Raw genomic sequence first — 19,800 nt, 5'->3', positions numbered from 1 at the left:
TGTACTAAGGTAAAGGTAGCAAAGGGGTTTTATTTTGTTTCATAAGGAAAAATTACAAAGCGCATACCTTGCGAATACTGTTCTTTAATTTATTTTTATTTAGTTTTTATCCCTGTATCACAATTTCATCAAATACAACAAATGTTAGTGGACTTTGTGCATGTACATCCAAATCCAGAAGCTTCGTTCATGTGAAATTTGAAGTGCATGCAGAGAGACTTAAATTGCTGAAATAAAGGAACTCTTTATAATAAGGCATGTTTGTTTTCAGTGACTGAGTTAATTGTTGGTGGTTTTCCTTTGTTTTTGCCTTTCTGAATTCATACTTCTATGAATACAAAAAGACTGCTGTAGTACTAATTTCTGTTTGTTTTTTTTTTTCTTAAAAGGAGATTGTTTAGGATTCTGTAGATAGCAGATATGCATCCACAGCTGTGAGGAAAGATTGAACTAAATAAACCAGTATGATTGTTTTTTGGCTAATACATATTTGAATAGCAATTTTGAAAGCTTTTTTACACGTCTATTTGAATCTGGAGGATTATGGTAGTTTCTAGGATTAGGTAACGAGGGAAACAATATGGCTATTTTCAATAGTATGGAAGAGTGTGGTAAATGAAAAGGGAAACCGTGGGAAGAAATGACATGCACAGAAGTGGAAGATTGGCAATGAAAATAATATGCTTGTTTCCCTTTAAATGTTTCAAAGTGTTTCTGTTTTATAAAAACATCTGTATGATTTGTCAAGTTTATCCACTTTTTCTTTGAACAGAAATGCGTATGCTATTTTGATACAACTTTTCATGTAAGGACTGGGGATGAACTGAACACTTGTTTTAATAATATTCATCAGACTAATTTTGAGATAATTAAGTTCAACTAGAAAAATATTTAAGATGCTAGTACTCCCAAAGTTATCATTTTCTCCCCAGAGCCATCATCATAAAGAGTTGACCATTCTGTTTAACATCTCAAGGCATGTCAGCTGTTCTGAACCTCTGTCATATTAAGATATGATATCTATGTAACTTATCAATGTGAAGATTCCATCTAATAATCTTCTGAAGGGAGTTTGTTCAATTTACTTCTTCAAATTTCTTTTGTACTTATTTCTTGAGAGTTTTAGGCAACTCATTTTTAGATAAGCTTGAAACTGTTCTAATTGTTTAGACCCAGCCTGGCCCTCAAGCTCTGCTTCGTCTTTCTGCAGTAATTAAGGAAGTTACTTAGAGCTAGGTGGGCAGGGTGTCTGTGTTCTAGTCCCTTTTATGTCCTCTGTAAGTTCAGAGCTCTGCTATGTGCTGCAACTTGACATTGATTTCAGTTTAAGTTAATAAAACAATGGCAGATTCATGATCTCTGCAATAATTAGCTGGAACAGTAAATATGCAGTTAGAGTTTATTCTTCTATTTTTTCATGAACTATTTAGTGTGTTGGCACTGCACCACTGAAAAATAAGCACTGTATTTTTCTTCTGCAAACATTAAGTTCACAGAAGTTATTTCTTCCATGAAATGAATTCCTGTTTTGCTTTTTTTTTTTTTAATTTGTGTTTGTTTTATAGGAGTTTTTAGAGGAAATCTTGCACAAGTTAAGGAATATCAGGATCTTCTGGATCCTGTGCTTCAGCATACATCTGAAGGTATTATTTGACAATTGTTCTTTTAAATCACTGTTTTGTTTAATTTTTCGTTTTATCATAAAATTACGGACATTACTATTAATGAGTATTGCAGTCAGAATGAAGTGAAATAATAATATTATGTTTCTTGATAGTAAAAATACTAGTATTAAAATAATCTATTCCACATAGACATATTGCATCATAAAAGCATGAAAATAAAAATAATTTGATACTGTAAAAATGATACAGAAATAGAGATAAGGTTTACACTGTACAAAGTCATTCCTTCATCATTTCCCTATGTTTGACTTTATTAAAAAAGTTCACCTTAAGGCTGCATGAAAATTCTAACTACTCAGAGTCACATATTTCCAGTGTTCCATCTCGGTACAGTTGGGAATTATTTGAATAATTTGTTGACACAACTTTCCAAAACGTAACAAATAATTTAGTGTATGCACAGGAAATACTTCCTAGCTTACAGCAGTGAAACTGGTGACATTTTAAAATTAATAAAAAATCTCTTAAATTGTACGCTTCAGAATTTTGATGGAAGTGGCAACAAGTTTTTTTGACAGCCTACAGGCAAATCCATTCAAAATTCATTTTCAAAAATGAAAAAAAACCTCAAGTTTGACTGGGGGCAAAAATAGGCAGAAAGTAAAATAAGCTTCAATATTCTGACAGCCCAGTTTTAAAACGCAGTGTCTTTACTCACCTGTTCTTGACATGTGTTGTACTGTTACACAAACACAGTATTTTGATCTTACAGGTCTTCTCCAACCTTAACAATTCTGTGATTCTATATTCAATACATAAAAAACTTTGATTTTACTGATATTTGCTTTTTTCGGATTAATTAGTGTATCAAGTTCCATGGATTCTAAATTAGTTTAGTGGTTCTTGTAGAATGTCGTCATTAATGCCTGGTCTTAAAATTTCTGTGTGTACTTCGATGCTTCACTTATTTGAATATTCTGCCTCTAATAAATCACTCTCACTTCTCAGTTTTTCACGGCTTCTTGCCAGCAATTATTGGCTTTAGCGTAAGGAAATGGTCAGAAACTGCAGCTTAATTTTATCACTTGTTCTTTATGTAAATACATTCCAAATTAAAGCAATATTAAGTTGAAACTTATTTTTGCATTAATCACATTAATTTGCTTTTATATTAGTCAGTCATTTGTAATTGTTTCTAAATTCCTTATTCTGTTCACCTAAAAAGTTTGAAATAGATCATCATACAAGTAGATCATAATACCTGTGACGTAATTACAGTTACAAGATATGCTAGTTTCAGATGAAGAAGTTACTTTCTTTTATTTCATTTCAAAATCAAGCTGCTGTTTCAAACTTTGTATTGTGCACTTGCAGAAAATTATAGTTTTTACTTAATATTTGACTACTTCTAGGCATGGTTTTAATTTCAAATAGTTGTCTTGTACCGAGAAGGCTGTTAAATGCAAGGAGAAAATCTCAGGCGTTTCACTCTAATGTGGCTTTCATTTCTTTTGGTTCTGGATTCTTATCCAGAAGTTTTGGTTTCTGTGAAAAAATTTTGTGCAATAGAGATGGAATGTATGTTCTGGGAAGTAGTTGTGTGGCAGTGTTTGGTGAAAAATAAAGTAATTTACTCATCTCTGAGGTTTGAGAGAAAACGATGAGTGACAGCAATCTTTCTGCTCAATCAAATAGCTATCAGGTTAACACTTGAGCTGTATTAGGGAAATACAATCAAATAATATTGAAAATGGAATTTATTTACTAAATGTATTTATTTAAAAACGCCATAGGATGTCCTGTTGTACCCAAATATTACTATGTGCCAGCTGATTTTGTTGAACTGGAAAAGAAGAACCCTGGCAGTCAGAAACGATTTCCGAGTAACAATGGACGCGATGGAAGGTTTTTCTTGTGGGGACAAGCAGTTTATATCATTGCAAAACTCCTAGGTAAGAGGCTGAAGAAATTCTATCAGGTTTTGATTTGTTATAACTGAAGGATATTTATTTGTTAATGTTTTTTTTCAATCTGATTGAACATGCTGGCTTGAGTTTTGAATAGACCCTGGGCAGCGTGGATAGCATGTGTGTCATCTGCTTTGACATGTATTTGGTAGGCAAAAATTGCTTTTTATTCTTCATGTTGAATTTTTATGCTGTATGTAGCATGCTGTGGAGTTCACTGGATTATATTACAGAATATCAAAAATCTTTTTAACAAGATAGGTTTCTCAATTGTTTGTTTTTCTTACTTTTTCTCTTATTTCCTTGCTTCTGTGTGAACATACACAACTATAGAATTATATAATATTCCAAGTTGGAAGGGACCCACAAGGACCATCAAGTTCAGCTCCTGCCTTCACACAGGACCACCCAAAACTCGAACCCTATATCTGAGAGCATTATCCAAACTCTCTCTGAACTCTGGCAATTTTGGGCTGTGTTCACTGCCCTGAGCAGCCTGTTCTTGTGCCTGACCACCCCCGATGAAGAACCTTTCACTAGCAGCCATCTTGAACCTCCCCTGACTAAGCTCCATGCATTTCCCTTGGGTCCTAGAAATACATTAACTTATGTATCTTATCATGGCTTAACTGTTTCTATACAAGTTGTACCAAATAATGATGTTTATATGGGAAAAGAAGCGTTTAGTTCAAATTATTTATTGCTTTAAACAAAACATGTTTAAATTTTGAATGGTTACAGTCTCAGATGAAACTGGTAGTGTTTTATACACTGTGTATTATTTTTATCCTTCCCTTAAAGTAGACTAGAAGATCATTTGACACTGCATTTTGAAAACCACTGAAGGTCATTGTGGTGGATCTTTGTACAAATGAACTCTTGGTCTCACTTGAGAAGGCTCAAGGACTAATGCAAAAACAGTTCTTAATCCAGAAAGCAATTTTAATATGTCTTTTTGGAGAAAGACACATTACTTCAATTGAACATGCCTAGCATTTTGCTGACAATCAGTAGACTGAGTTCTATAAACTTTTTTTTCTGTGAAGTGTGTAGGAGGAAATTGAAGGGGAGTTGAAAAATTCAAGACTGGGGACAGAACACTGGTTGTATCCTTAGAACATCCAGATAAATTGTAGCCAGCGCTATAAACAAAATCCAAGCAACTTCATCTTTAATAAAATAAGTTTTCCTCTTACCTCTCTATATTAGCCAAATAACCCTTAAATGTCTGTAGTAATTCTGCTAATACTCATTTTATACTAGTATTTGTAGTAGCATACACCTAAAGATGCTGATGAAATACCTTGTGTTTACTGTTTGCAAAATGTTCTTTGACTGTGCTGTTGACTGTTGTAACCTTCTTTTGCTTCGTATCAGTTTTTCCCTCTGCTGAGCTTTCTTACATTGATTTTTTGTTAGTTGTCCTAACAACTGTTTCCTTTGTTGTTTTTTGAATTTCGTCTCCACCATATTTAATACTTTTTGCTCTCCCTCCTCTCCAAATATTATTTTCTTTCAAACTCACTGTAAATATATGTTGGATTTTGGATTTTTTTTTTTTCCCATAAAGCTAGGTATGTTCACCTGTGATTGCTGTCAGATATCAAGACTCCATTTACTCAATTTACAATTGGTGCATGTAATGCCATTCCTTTCCGTGTGGAAACTTTGTCCTTGATGAAAGTCTTTGTGTGTGTTACTTTGCTTGTCAGCTGATACTTTATTAATTGAAAACCTGACTCCAAACACTTTAGTTTTACTTGTTCCCCATTTCACCATCCATTTCAGAAATCGTGTTGCCTCAGGCTGCAATTAATTTGTATTTGCTCAGCTTCCTTGCTTCTCTTCTGTAGGTGAGCACGCTGTGTAGCTTTCAAATAGGGCCTTCATTTTAGAGTAAGGGAAAGTAATACCTGGAAATGAGGTGTTCAGCTGTTTTAAGCAATTGAAAATGAATGCGGTTCAGTGGCTATGTATTATCTTTCCTTCGTTTTTTATTACAATTTTTACTTTCTTTTTATGGATTCAGTGCTTCCAAGAGATAAGGCATGTGTTTTTAGGGACATTTTTTTTTTTAGAGTACAGACCAAATTGCATTCCAGTAAACTTGTATTTCTGACAATGATGAATATACACTTAGTATCTTCTTTAAAATTACAGCATCAATATTGAAAATTAGGTTGAATCTCATAATATTCAATTGTTATCCTGGTCTTCAATAAGAAATGATTTTGACCATATATTTAAATTTCTGAGCAGTGTTAATCGAAGTAAAAAACAGTAGAGATGGAACAAAAATTCTAGGAACAGCCCTTGCCTTTCAGGCAGGGTAGAGGCTGTCACTTCGCCATCATTTGGTTAATTGATTTTATTGCATCACCAGTACTGCAATTAATTTAAGTAACCTTCATACATTTTAACTAGCGCAAGGAGTCTGATTGCATGCGTAGTTTTGGATGATTGTTTCCTTTCAAGTGTGTTTTGGTAATTCATGTGTGAGCATGCTAATAAACCCTACATGTTTTTTCATAATTTTTCTATAATCCAGTTTTTGCTTTTTTAAAATGCAACCACCTGGACACAGACTGTGACTCTGCAGGAGCAGTACAGAGCAGAGGAGCCAGGTCCGTTCCTGGCAAGAGCCAAGCTGCACTCTCCCAGCAGAAGGCTGAGGCTCACAGCATCTAGCTCGCCCAGCTCACAGCTGAGGCTTGCTGCTGGCACAGCTCCCAGCAGTGCCAGGTCTTTCCTGGTGTGTTCACTGAGCTGCCCTGCCGGAGTGCCTGCCCTGTGTCTTCTTTGCACTGCGATGTCTCTTCAGCTCATAGGCCTGAGCCAGGGCATATTTTGAGTTTATAAATTGCTGTCTTAATTAACTATGCGGTGTAGTATTCAGAAATAATATGCTTACTTTCATTGGAGTGCTTAATCTCCTTTCTACAGAAAGCTTAAAACAATGGAAGTTTAGGGTTGTTGTTGTCTATTTTTTTTTGTTTGTTTTTCTACTTGGGATATTATACTGAGAGATATCTGATACTTGTGTCCCTTTCAGGACTTAAGACTTCTGATTACCTTTAGACAGATCAGCTGTCTGTTTTACTAACAAAATTAAACACATTTTTTGTAGCTAACTGTAGAACTTGAAGTTCTAGAATAATTACATAGTTGTGGCTTCAGAGCTTTTTGGTGATTTTTGCCTGTTGTGGAGTCTGATGTCTGTATAATCTTCTTAATCATTTTTGTGAAAAAGTGTTGTTTTTAAATACTACAATATCATAATTAGCTGTAGCAAGAATGATTCTTGAGTCATTAGTTTTAAAATTGATATAATTTTGCAGATTGTCCTTTTGATGTGTATATCACTGATCTAAAACAAAGATTATAGCAGCAGAAATTACTACATAAAATGTTTGTGTGCCTCCTTGATTATGTGCCTCCTTATTATCATTGACTTTCAGCTGACAAATTAGTGAGTCCTAAGGATATTGACCCTATTGGACGTTATGTCCCTCCACAAGAGCAGCGGAACGTTAGTATGAGATTTTCCAATCAGGTAAGCATAAGCTTAGCATTACAGTATTTTCCTGAAAAATAATAATCATTAAGTGATACAACTGAAATGGTGAGTTAAATATGTGTTTAAGTAGCTACTATTAGGTATGTTTCCTTTGAGTTGTTAGATGTGCCAGGAAGAAGGTGAGATGGAACCTGCTTTTTCTATTCATTCCAATTAATTTGGATCTCTCAGTGTCACCCCTTCAGATTTCTCTGTTCACCATCCATCTTAACTGTAGTCAGAAAAGAAATCTTAGGTGCCACGTTCTGGTACCCTGTGTTTCAGTGTGGCCTTTTGAATACTGGCAGCACTGATATGCTGGCAGTGTTTTAACCACTGCTAAGATTCTGCAGTTTTTACAGTCACTGCTCAGACATACTATACAGGAATGTGTGGTCATTAATGTGACGGTGCTGTAGCTATTAGCTCTAAACATGAAAATGAAAGAAACTAAGTAATAATACAGAGGGTATGTAGTGATTATTCTGAAATTGAAATTCACTTTGAATTTATTCTGAAATGTATTTTATTTCTATTTGTTTAGTACAAATATGCAATTAAAAATCCTACAAATTAAAGCAGTTTTTTTGACCAGCTGTTAATATGTTGGAAACATTTTATCCTTAAATGAATTAGTGTTTTCATTTTTAGGGCTCTTATGCTTAGTGTGTAAGTTTGTATACTTGAATTATATGTATCTTTACTGAATGCATAATAGAAAAGTTCATCATCAGGGTGCTAAAGAAATGCTTCTGCCCATTTCAGTTGGGTAGTAATTTGGGCCAAATACAAGCTGCTTCTTCATTTGCTTTTCTGAACTTGCTTCAGAAGACATTAAGCTAACATGCTGTATTTAATAGGCTAGTGCTATCGTTATAGAATCAATAATGCACAGGGAGGAATTCTGGATGCTGATCAGATAGCGCAACCTATCTGTGTAGCACAATAAACACAAACTACTGATATGGGGATCTGTTAAAATTCTGTTAAATCCTTGTGTCAACAAGGGTTTTACTGTGCTGAAGAAGCAATACTGGAAGATTTGCTGCGTATAAACTTTTAGCTCTGAACGCCCTTTGTATAGAAAAACAGGCATACAGAAATAGGGTTGTTTGGAAAGGAGAATTAATACCTCAACCATCAGTATAATTACAGCTGTGAACACATGGCTCTGCTTTCAATTTCTGATAAGAAGAGGACAGTCTCATGTGTTATCACTAATACTGAAATACCTAGTCTACAGTTAGAAGGAAATGTTTTAGCTCCTACTGTAATTACCCCCCAAGAATTAGTTGTCTGATTTTAAAGGAGGTTTTGCTATGCTCTATCTTAGGGAAATAACAGTGTGGTGCAGCAAGAAGGTTCTTTTTGCTACTTCTTGATTTTGTTCCAAAACACTGTAAATATGATGGCAATCAGGTTTTCATTTGCACATGTAATTTGCTTTGTAATGCTTAATTTCATGTTAAATATCTCTCACAGTTTAAAAAAAAAAAAAAAAAAGAAAAAAGAAAAAAAAGAAAAAAAAAGGTGGAATCATCCATACTTCATTTACTTTCATGAAAGAAGATAATGAAGGGTACTCTCTTTCACTGGGGATTTCTCTTAAAAACTGCATTCAGTTATTAGAAAAACATTTTTAGGATCTCCTAATCCAGAAGCATTTATAACAATTTCAGTTGGGTTCTGCTGTGGAGAATTTAGTGTATATGAGAGTCTGAAAAGTAACAATAACATACGAGAAATGTCATGAATTGGGGGTAAGGACTTTCTGGTTTTGTTTTGTTTTACTGGAGCATATGAAAGCTGATTTATTGCTGTCTTTTTTGTATTCAATGAAAGGTCATAATGCTACTAAATTGTCCAAGTAAAACTGATTTATCTTTTAGTTTAACTTGAAATACACGTGTAGATTTGCAATTAATTAATTAAATTGTTGTCTGTGCAGTGACTATAATCTTGTAATGTTTTGCATGGTAGTCTTAATGATTTGTGAAGGCTTCACTTATGCTACTGGAAATGATAGACTGCTTATTTCTTCTGTTTCCAGAGAACTAGATAACATGTAAAAGGGAAATAAAAAGATGAAGTATGTGTAGACTGGGGCATCTTAGGATTTTCCAGCTACGTAAATTATGTTTAGGATTGCTGCATGTCTACTTTTGATGGCTTAAAGAGACATATCATGTTGGATGAACCATTTTGTAATGTTATGAGCACATTCTCACCTTTCATTTGTATTGATAAAGTCGCCTACCATAGTTAGCACAGTTCTAAAATGGTTAAATGTTGTTTTGGAATTTAAGACACACGTGTGTCCATATTTTATTTCATTAAAAAAGGTCTGGTGTGTTAGTAGCATTGACCATAAACTGTTAGGCAGCATTTAGAGGCTTTCTGAAGCAGATGTGTTTTGTTTCGGTTGTAGTTTATTAGCAGCAAGGTGGATTATTTGGCTTAATTACAAATTCATTACATTCTGTTTCCAAATTCCTCTTCTTGCTCCATATGCTTAGAAAGCCCGATATGTACCATTTCAACCAGTGTTCTTGAATTTGAATACTATGCCACTTTCACACATGTTCAGAACTAATTGATTTTTTTCAGACTTGTGAGATTTCCTGGGAATACGTGCAAAAGGCATATAGTGATAGCATCTGTCCAGTGAGAGTGCAGCAGAAGACCAATACTGAGCTGCTTTCTCTTCTAGTGCCAGGAACGGCATTTCAACCTGCTTTGTTTTTAACCTTGTTACAAACTATGACTTTTTCGGAGAGGAGGAAAACTAATCTGTCATATTTTTTTTTGTCTTCTGAAAACACCAGGGTCTATTTATCATTTGCACAGCGTGCAGAACGCAGCTCAACAAGGAAATGCAAGGCAGAAGGGTGAACCCAGGGTGGAGGGGGACTGTGGCAGTGTCTTGGGGAGAGAGTGATTGATGTTGTGTGAACTGCGGCTTAGCTGGGGTTAGTAGACAAACATGAAACAGAACACAAGAAAATAGAACTTTCAACTGCAGTAAGATATATTTAGTGGACTACTTAGGAGTCTGCTTTTCCACATGTTTTTTTAAAATTTAGTGAATGCTATGTATAGTTATTGTTAATGGAAAGGTGATGCTTTCATGAGTAATTTGACTGTTAGTTTGTGTGCTTTTCCAGACCACAAACTATTTGTGATCCTTCAGGCCTGTAGATGTTAAAGAAAGTAACTTTTCATTTAACATAATAGTACTTCTGTAGTTTTACAGTAATTTCAGTTACTGAAAAGTCTACCAATTCCACACAGCTATGTCTTCCCAAATAAAGATGATGGAAGCTGCGTGTCTTCTAGAAAACAACTCCAATAGATGTTGATAAATGATTTTGAGTTCATCAGTCCATGAAACCCAACACACAATAAATAGATTTGAATGAGATTTAAAGAATCAGGCATCATAAATCTGAACATAGCTCTGAGGCTTTCTATCTAGGCTTTTACTTCAAGATACGTTCCTGTAAATCTCAGGTTTTGGCATGATGGAATTAGAACAAGGAGGAAACAATAAAAGCATGTGTGTAAGTCTTTCTGAGATGAAATTCTCTGCTGAGTGTTTACTCTGTTACAAACCACCTTTGCTTAGTAAAAAACGTTTGCTTTTATTTAAGAATTGAAGCTTATAACCATATTTGGTGATGTGCCAGTTGTGCAGCAGATGCATTTGCTTAGTTATGGCCCATGGCAGAGCCAGCACTTACTGGCTGCTATAAATGAAGCATGTCATGGAATACATCTGTGTATGAGAGGCATTAGCACCAGTATCAAAGGACGGCGTGCCTCAAAGGAGATCTGGAATATATAGATTTGTGTTCGGCTGGTTACATAGTGTGACTGAGTTTATCTTTGAGATGCAGTAGTAACTAAGCTGAACCTTAACATGAAGACAGCTCCCAGGTTAGATCTCAGGCTGTCTTGAAGGGAGATGTCTCATTTTGTCACTGAGTTGTTGCTGTTTGTTTGAAAAATGGTATGATACTGATTATGGTGGAGAACTGGTTTGTGGTTTCTTGCTGTGTGTCTAAAAGATGGATAGCATGATTTTGAGGAGGAACAAGTAACTTGAGCTACTGATTTCTGAATCTGATCTCTTTGTGCACATCTTCCATCACACTGTGGCAGAAACACGTGTTTTTAGCAGTCTATCCATCAACCTGCCCAGAAAATGCTGTATTTTTATATAATCAATTAATGGAGGATATTTTTATTTTTTTCATTCATGTTCTGCTGGTTTCCAGACAAAAGCAGGCAGAAAAACCCAAACACCTAAGGTATCCAAGTGTGTGCTCTTCTAGATTTTTGCAGTCATTCAACTCCACAGAAGACATGAACAGGGAATATTTCAGATATGTCAATTTTTTTAGCTAGTTCTGTGTGTTGCCACGCAGTCAGTTGCCGTTTCAAGATCCCAGAACGTTGAGTTGATGGTTTGCATGACTTATTGATGTAAAACAACATTACTTTTTTCAAAAATGAAGTATCTTTTTATTAACAATGTAAGGAAATATTATCTCATGTTAAACATCTATTTTAATACATCATATTGATATGTAAAAATATATTATTAGATGAATATAACTCTTAGTAGCTTTGTGATCAAAGTATTTCAGAGTAAAGTGTTGAAGTCAAATCATTACTCTGAATTGGATATGATCAGTTACCCAAACCCAAACTTCACTCTTAACAAAACTGTCTATCAAAATATCATGTCATATCACTTGAAAATATATTGATTGTATAATGTCTAAATTTTTTGTATAAAGCAAAATATTTTTCCTACCTCAGTTTATTTTATTTTTTTAATTAAACAATAGAAACGGATACCTGAAGCTTATTTATAATGAATTCTTCAAAATGCATGTTGATTTATAAGATTTTTTCTTTCATTTTATTTACACAATAGGGAAAAACAAGCCAGACAATGAATGTCTGTCATGTGCATGAACAGTTTAAATAGATATTTTTCTTGTTAACAATAATGCTAATAAGCAGTGTTTCATTATATCCTAGGGACCTCTGGAAAATGATTTGGTAGTTCATGTGGCCCTGATAGCAGAAAGTCAACGGTAGGTACTTACTTGTATTACGAATGTGTATAGTAAAGAAGTTCAGAATGATATACATGCTAAATTTGCTAAAGGTATTCAAGGAAGTATGTTGAACTTCATACTGCTACTCATGTCTTTACTGCCAAGATAACTGTTAAACCAAAGAGTAATTCTTGATTAAATTTGTTGTTTTGTTTGTAGCCTACAAGTTTTTCTGAACACATATGGAATCCAAACTCAGACCCCCCAGCAGGTGGAACCAATTCAGATATGGGCTCAGAAGGAACTTGTCAAGGTAAGGAGTCTGTACTGAAAATTATCTGTTTTAACAAAACAAATTTATATCAAGCTGTTAGAATTTTATTTCCTTAGGCTTGTTGTCTACCTTTTTGTGTTCATCTAGTTCATTTGCAATATATTCCAATACTGGTCAGTTAGAGCTTGCAGTGAAGCCCAGATATTCACCTGAGCCATTTAGAAAACAAAAAAAAGAATAAAATGAAATATTAATAGCACAGAGGACTACGAGAAAACCTGATGGACAAACACAAACAAATGAGCAATAGTGAAAGAAATGGATTTAAGGCAGCAGGCATAAACCATCATATAATTTGACAGTGCCTCTAAAAATGGCGTTATACAATTTTCTGTCGCTGTTTCTCCTGCAAGTCCATTCCATTGAATATACCCATTTGACTCAGCACATTCAAAGATCTATGGACGAAAGTTAATGGGGTGAAGGAGATGTTCAGAATCATTTTGATTGCCTGTGAAAGCTTCAGCTTTTTCTTTTTCTCTATAGGCAAGTAGTCCTATAGTTGAGTATCATGTCCTTTCACTTCTAGGGGCTTGGACCATTCAGTTCTTATCCATGCTGAGCTCCCTGACAGGTCAGATTTATTTATTCCAGCAGATATCATTGCCATATGAAGCCAGTAGTCAAAAACGAGTAGCATCTACAAGCTGCACGGGTCTATTTCAGTCTTCTCTTTGCATTACTGTGGCCTTTCTTTGTTCAGTCCTTTGTAGTATTTTAGATACAGCACTTTTGACTATGCTGAGTGAGTGCCTCAAGCCATCCACTGCTATTTGTCCTAGAAATATGTTCAAAGCAAAAAGACAAATGCTGCTGTGAATGATAAGTGCTTTGATTAGCAATTGTGGATAAGCATGTCAAAAGTCCCCTATGGAAATCCATATGACTACTGGGTATCTGTTTAATACTTGATCTCTGTAGCAACTGGCCTTTTTAGGAGGCAAAAAAAAAAAAAAACCACCTTGAAAAGAGTCCCATCTGTACATAAATAGCCCTTAACAAGCTGCAGGAAGCTGTCAGACAAGTAACGTGATCAAGAATCCCAGATGCTCTTGATGTATTTATACTTTACCACATGGAGTTTGGTTGTGGACCAGGTACATGAAGTTCTTGCTGAACTTTGCATTACAAAAATAGTCTCAAACAAGCCTGATAAATTCCGAATGTTTGGAGAAAGCATAATCCATGTGTGCAGTATTCCAATCCTGAAGATGTTAGTGATTAGTTTCACAACTGTAGCTATGCAGGTTTCTCTCTTTGAAATCAGGATTATGTGACTGATGCCATTATTGGTATTGGAAGCTTGTAGGACTCAGAGAAGAACAAAACCAAAAACAGAGAAAATACTTATCCAGATTTACAAAGCCTGAAATATGTTGCTGGTTGATGTACCAAAACTTTACTAGCTTATTCAGAAAAATGATTATCCCAAACAATGACTGCCACTAACATCTGAAAGTATTCACAGAGGAAAGAAATATCCTTGTTTATATTCAAGCCTTGTTCATTTCTCAATCTATTTTTGCTTGCTCGTTTTCTTGACAGTATATTTCAGAATGGATTTTTTCTGACTGTATTTGTCCTGAAATTCTTGTTTATCAAATATCCCATAAATTTACTACATATAAGTGCATATAAACTTACTACATAAAAGTACACACACACACATGTATGTATGTATGTTAGCTCTGTCTCATCCTTCATTTCTCTGGTCTCCCTTAGAAAAAGATGAGATTGTAATTAAGTTTTAGTCTTCTTACTATCAATTACATTCCTATTTATGACAACTGCTGTGTTTTCATTTTCAAAAGCTGATGAGAATTCTGTCAATCTGCTATTTTCTTCATACTCATGGTGGGAAGGTAAATCTGCCTTGTCGAAATTTACTTTCAGGAAGTGTGTTGTGAAAATATTAGATAACCTGATGCAATTCCTTATCCTAATGAGCTTCCAGAATAGGCTATGTCTTTATGGCATTGTGTCTATTACCATTCTTCTAGTCTCCATTGTGTACCACAAGAAAAGGTTTAATATTCTTTTGATTTTGTTATCCATAGATGGGTTATTTAAAGCTGTTTATGTTTGATGTCTCCATTCCTTTCCCATTTGAGTAGTGACATTCAATTGGGATAACATGAATAACTATATTCATACCTAGTCTGAATGAATGTGCAATGTAGGAAGTTTTGTTTACTGTTTTTTTTTTAATACTACTTCATGTTTATGCACTAACATAGGCAGTATCAGGAAGGCCCCAAGCTGACAGCAATGAAAAGCTACTCAGTGTAATGTTTATTCAAATCTTCATTTACATTTGTTTTTGAATTATCTTCTTATAAAGAAGATTGAGCTTAGAAAAATGTTTGGAATTTTGGTTTATGAAATCATAAGGAGAAATAAGTTTTGGTAATAATTGGTTTTACACATAAAAGCATATAAGAAAAAAAATACAGCTTTCAGTTTGGTTTAACTGACACATTAATATTGCTTTGTCTACAGATAATTGCATTTTTATGGTTTATTTTGCTGGATTGTAAGAAAATAAGATTATTCTTTTAATATGCGAGTCTTAGAAAATCATATTATTTGAAGTAATGTTAGGCATATATAATTTCATAAGACTCAGAATCAAGCAATGAATAATGGTGTAACTTGCTCTTGTTTCTGCTGTTGATGCATTAATTTTGCATGCCTTTACTAAAATTAGAACTAAAATCTTTGTATAGGGCCTTTATTACTGTTTTATACCCACATAAGAAAAGCATTACAGAAAAACTTGAAGATCTAAAAAATACTACAGATTTTATAGATGAAAAAAGCAATATGATAAAGTTGTTGCTGAATTTTGAAACAGTGTAGATAGGCAGGACTATGGTGCTTTGAAGAGGAGTTGTTCCCACATGTTTGAGTTGTTTAAAAAAAAAAACATATTTTATGGATCTTGTTCTCAGTAGAATGCCCACAACTTCTGTGTGAGCATAAGTAAGTCTTGTAATGAGGTTTCCTTAAGTTTTCATGTTTATTTCTCACAGGCCTACTTCCATTTAGGAATCAATGACAAACTAGGATTATCTGGAAGACCAGACAGGCCTATAGGATGCCTTGGAACATCAAAGGTTGTGAAAGAAATATTTACATTTTTATAATATTGGTATTAAATGTGTATTTCAGATAAACATTGCATTAGTCTCTAAAATGTTATAAATAGAATTTAAGTGTTATTTTGTTTTATGCTCATATTTACTTATTAAAATATTTGTAACGTGTTTTGTTGTTAGGAAGGTGCATGCTGTCTTGCTATTAAACTGTCAGGTTTCCTAAACGTGCATTTCCAGTAATAGCTGGCCAAAACAGAGCTATTGTTGACATGAGCCAGTTTAACTAGAGTATAGATTTGCAAATCTTATGAAAATCTATGTGCTTGGAATTAGATTTATAGGTTTTATTTTTAATGTTTTTTAAGTTCAACTGTTCTGTATTAACTATTTCCTTGATAGTTTAGTTTTAACGTAGGTTCTTTTTTCATTTCAGCTACTTTAATGTTTGAACAGTTTTAAAGAAAAGATTAATTGAAGCTTTATCTCCCAATAGATTTATCGAATCCTAGGAAAGACTGTAGTTTGCTACTCGATTATTTTCGATCTAAGTGATTTCTACATGTCTCAGGATGTTATGATGTTGATTGATGACATTAAGGTAAGACAGATCTATCTGTAACTCTTCCTTTGAGAAACTGACAAAAATAAGAGTCTAGGAGAATAAACAGTGAAGTTTGATAAAATACAAGTCAGAAAGGTGAACACTGTATAACGTGTGTTTTTCTAATGAAAAATAATACAGTTTGTTAGATTATTAAGGTGAATATTCTGCCAGCCCAATATGAATTCTAGTGAGTATCTGTATCTAAGAAAAAACCCAACAAACTGATAGTGATTGGGATAGGTTTAGTGCAGCAAGCAAATTACCTGCAGTTTCTTTGGGAAAACAGATGTTCTTGGTTGCAGAAAGGAATGAGACTGTTCTGCTTAAGGGAAATATGGAAGTCTTATCTGGAAGAAATATTACCAGACTTTGTGCACCTATTAAAAATTGACTTCCTTCCATGATGTTAAGGATGACAGCATTGTGCAGCTTACCTGTTAAGTCCCCAGTGCATAGAAGGTGATGCTGGTGATAATGAGTGTGATTCCAGAGTTGGATTCCTCTGCATATCTCCTAGGTCATTACACGTAGTTCAGTACATGCTAGTTGGCCCATCAGTTCAGTCTGCGATCAATGTATCTGCTAGCAGTATTTTCAGAAAATCTGAATACTTGAAATAACATATTGTCTTTGAAGAAATCTGAAAGTATTAATGGTCTCATTATTAGCTAAAGTTTTTACAATCTCTTGGGGTTTTCAATGCTGTTACTTTAAGATAGGTCTTCTAGTATTTAGTCTAGTATTTAGCTTTGTGTATTCTTGTACATTGTGCTGCTCTACTGTTTGGTGACTAACACGTATTTCTTACCTAGAATGCACTGCAGTTCATCAAGCAGTATTGGAAAATGCATGGTCGTCCACTGTTTGTTGTACTTATCCGTGAAGACAATATAAGGTAGAGAAAGATAAAAGCATCATTTGCAGCATAACTCTTTGCTAGCTACAAGATTAATGATGTTCTGTTTAAAATTTCAGAGGGAGCAGATTCAATCCAATATTAGATATGCTAGCAGCCTTTAAAAAGGGAATTGTTGGAGGAGTGAAAGTTCATGTTGACAGAGTACAGGTATGCTGCTTTTCCTGAATGGTATGTTCTTCTCTCCTAGTATTGGTACATGTATTATTACTTCTGTTTTCCATGTGACTTATAAATACTTGGTATCATAAAATTACATAATAGATGGCCTTTAAAGATCCCTGCCAACTCAAAGGATTCTATGATGAAAATTAAGAAGTCAAGAGCGAGGACATCTGGTACAGTTTTTCTTTTATCTTAGAAGAAACATGGGATTACTTTAGCTTGTTCTGATGAGACTTCACAAAGCAATAATTTTCACAGAGGATTCTCAGAAGGGAGAAGTTTTTATGTTCAGAAATCTTCCGAAATTACCTGGAAAAACCACCATGTCAAAAATATAGGTTTTGAATTAGATTGTCAACAGGAAGAAGGTGTTTCATATATATTAAAATTTTTAGAAGAACAAAGGCCTATTTTTTAAACATCTTTTCCATTTGCATTAATCTCAGAGGAGCATTACTTCATTAAAATATGAGCATTACTGAGTCAGGTTCTATTTTAGGTATTTATATATGCTTATACCTAATAAATAATACCTCTTTTCGTAAGAGGGATGACAAGACCCATGACAGAAATAATATTTCTTGTACCTTGGAAAACCATGAATCTGAGAAACAGCTGAGTCATTTGTAAATTAAATATTCAGAGCTACAATGGCATAAAGTACCTTTGCTATCTTTCAAATATTTGTGTTTCTAACTGGTTATGTGTAGGTCATGTAGTTTCCTGTTAGCATTTACTTATCCTATAGCAAATGCCATTATTGTCTATGTAAAATCTTGCATTTTTCCAGTTTTTGTATTCTTAACTGTAACTGCAGTGACCTTCCTGCTTTGCATTTGATTAAACTGATGTATTACCAGACAAGAAATTTCTCAACCTACATAATGTGTCCCTATATTAAGCACTTCACTGTTACAGTCATCTGGAGGTGAATTTCCCCTTGCATACTTAATCGATTTAGATAACTAGTAGTTTTGAAATATTTAATATGATGAGGGCAATCATTGGCTTTTGCTTATTTTTTTATCCATTAAGAATAATAATGGAAAAACTGATCAAATTTTTGGCTTTAGTGTAACTGGAAAAACAAAAAGGCTGTGTAAGATATGATGTGTTAACTTTGTACTGTGACTTCCCTTAAATATTTCATCTAAAGATTTACCATGAAAAATAACTAGGGCGTAGTTAAGGGCTGGTGCTGCAGGTGCTTAGAGGTAGCCGTGTACTCAGTGGGTCAGGTATGTGCCAGAGCTAGTAGAAGGAATTGCACAAGAGAAAGGAGGAAGGATTGCTGTTAGCCTAACTTAAGCTGTTGTCTTGAAGTTATTTGGATTATTCTTTTGACAACAGGGCCACCACAGGCATTTTCTACCCTCTCATGATTTTCATTTGTTATTGTCACTGCTTCAGTTCTCTTGCATTTGTGTATAACTGTACTGTAACCCAAAATTACAGACCAATCACATTTGAGGGCAAAATGAAGCCAGATTTGGTTAATGGTAGCTAATATTCCAGAAGTGAAGGGCTTGTAACTTTTGTAGATGGACACAGTGAGTAGAATTATGCAGAAATCACTTCCAAGGGATTTGCTACTGAGAGAATCATTAATGTAACAGTGCTATAATTTAACTTTCTTACAGTTACATATTTGGTATAAGAGTTCTGAATGAAACATATTTAAAAATAAAAAGCCTACAGTACTTGAATGTACAGCTGTCACATTTTGGAAACACTCTTTGTTCATTATGGAGTAGGAGTTGGGACTTGTCTAACTCATGGTGTTTTCTTAAACTATTCCAACAAATGATACAAGGAATCTTTGTGGATTGTACTTACCTGCTTCATTTAGGTAATGTCTCAATGCATTCACATAGAACGTGTCTCAAATTGGATGAATGGTCTTTTCTCTTGTAAAATACTCAAAATGAGATTTCAGTGAAAAATGTGTACCCTTATCAGTTTTCTGGCTTTTGTCACTTTTCACCTTTACTGTCTGTTTCCATCATCATGATGTGTTCAAGCAGGGAAAGAATGATAACGTTAACAATGGAAGACAAGTTTTTATGTTATTTTCAATTGTCTTGCAGCTTAACAGATTGATATCTTACTGCAGACTTGTGTACAATTAAAAAGGGAATTTAAACGTTCACAGCACACTCAATTTTGTTTAAGGAGAATAATCAAAGCAAAAGATGCTGTAGTATGATGTTTCCTGTGGAGGTATATAGATGTGAAATTTATATGAATTTGCAGTGAATTATAACTGTAAGGGCTATATCAGGTAAATTAAACACTAATTTTCAGGTTTGTAATAGCTGAACTTTGAATGTGAGACCTTGATGTCAGATATTTTCATTAGGTAGTTTTTGGGGATGGTGGAGCTGGGCTCTGCTTAAGTTTTACATTGCAAGCAAAGGAACAGAAGAACCCCAGCAAAAAGAGAGCAGTCCTAAGAGATTTCTGCAG

The 19,800-nt window shown here is 34.3% G+C and overlaps 1 protein-coding gene across 5 annotated transcripts in view; it reads left to right on the top strand.

Annotated features, from left to right (window-relative positions):
* The window catches only part of PHKB (phosphorylase kinase regulatory subunit beta), a 71,256-nt gene that overhangs the window by 32,385 nt on the left and 19,071 nt on the right, over positions 1-19,800 (top strand). For all 5 annotated transcript variants that reach the window (XM_090149962.1, XM_031614920.2, XM_031614918.2 and 2 more), the window contains 9 exons: positions 1,566-1,643; positions 3,419-3,577; positions 7,051-7,145; positions 12,198-12,253; positions 12,437-12,530; positions 15,584-15,667; positions 16,143-16,247; positions 17,066-17,148; positions 17,229-17,319. In XM_090149962.1, coding sequence (XP_090006088.1) covers positions 1,566-1,643; positions 3,419-3,577; positions 7,051-7,145; positions 12,198-12,253; positions 12,437-12,530; positions 15,584-15,667; positions 16,143-16,247; positions 17,066-17,148; positions 17,229-17,319 — 845 coding nt within the window. The remainder of the gene's footprint in view (positions 1-1,565; positions 1,644-3,418; positions 3,578-7,050; positions 7,146-12,197; positions 12,254-12,436; positions 12,531-15,583; positions 15,668-16,142; positions 16,248-17,065; positions 17,149-17,228; positions 17,320-19,800) is intronic.

Source organism: Phasianus colchicus, chromosome 13 (assembly GCF_987193195.1).
Source record: "Phasianus colchicus chromosome 13, bPhaCol1.hap1.1, whole genome shotgun sequence".
Taxonomy (NCBI): domain Eukaryota; kingdom Metazoa; phylum Chordata; class Aves; order Galliformes; family Phasianidae; genus Phasianus; species Phasianus colchicus.
Note: the sequence above shows the minus strand (reverse complement) of the source record. Positions and strands in the feature narration are given on the sequence as shown.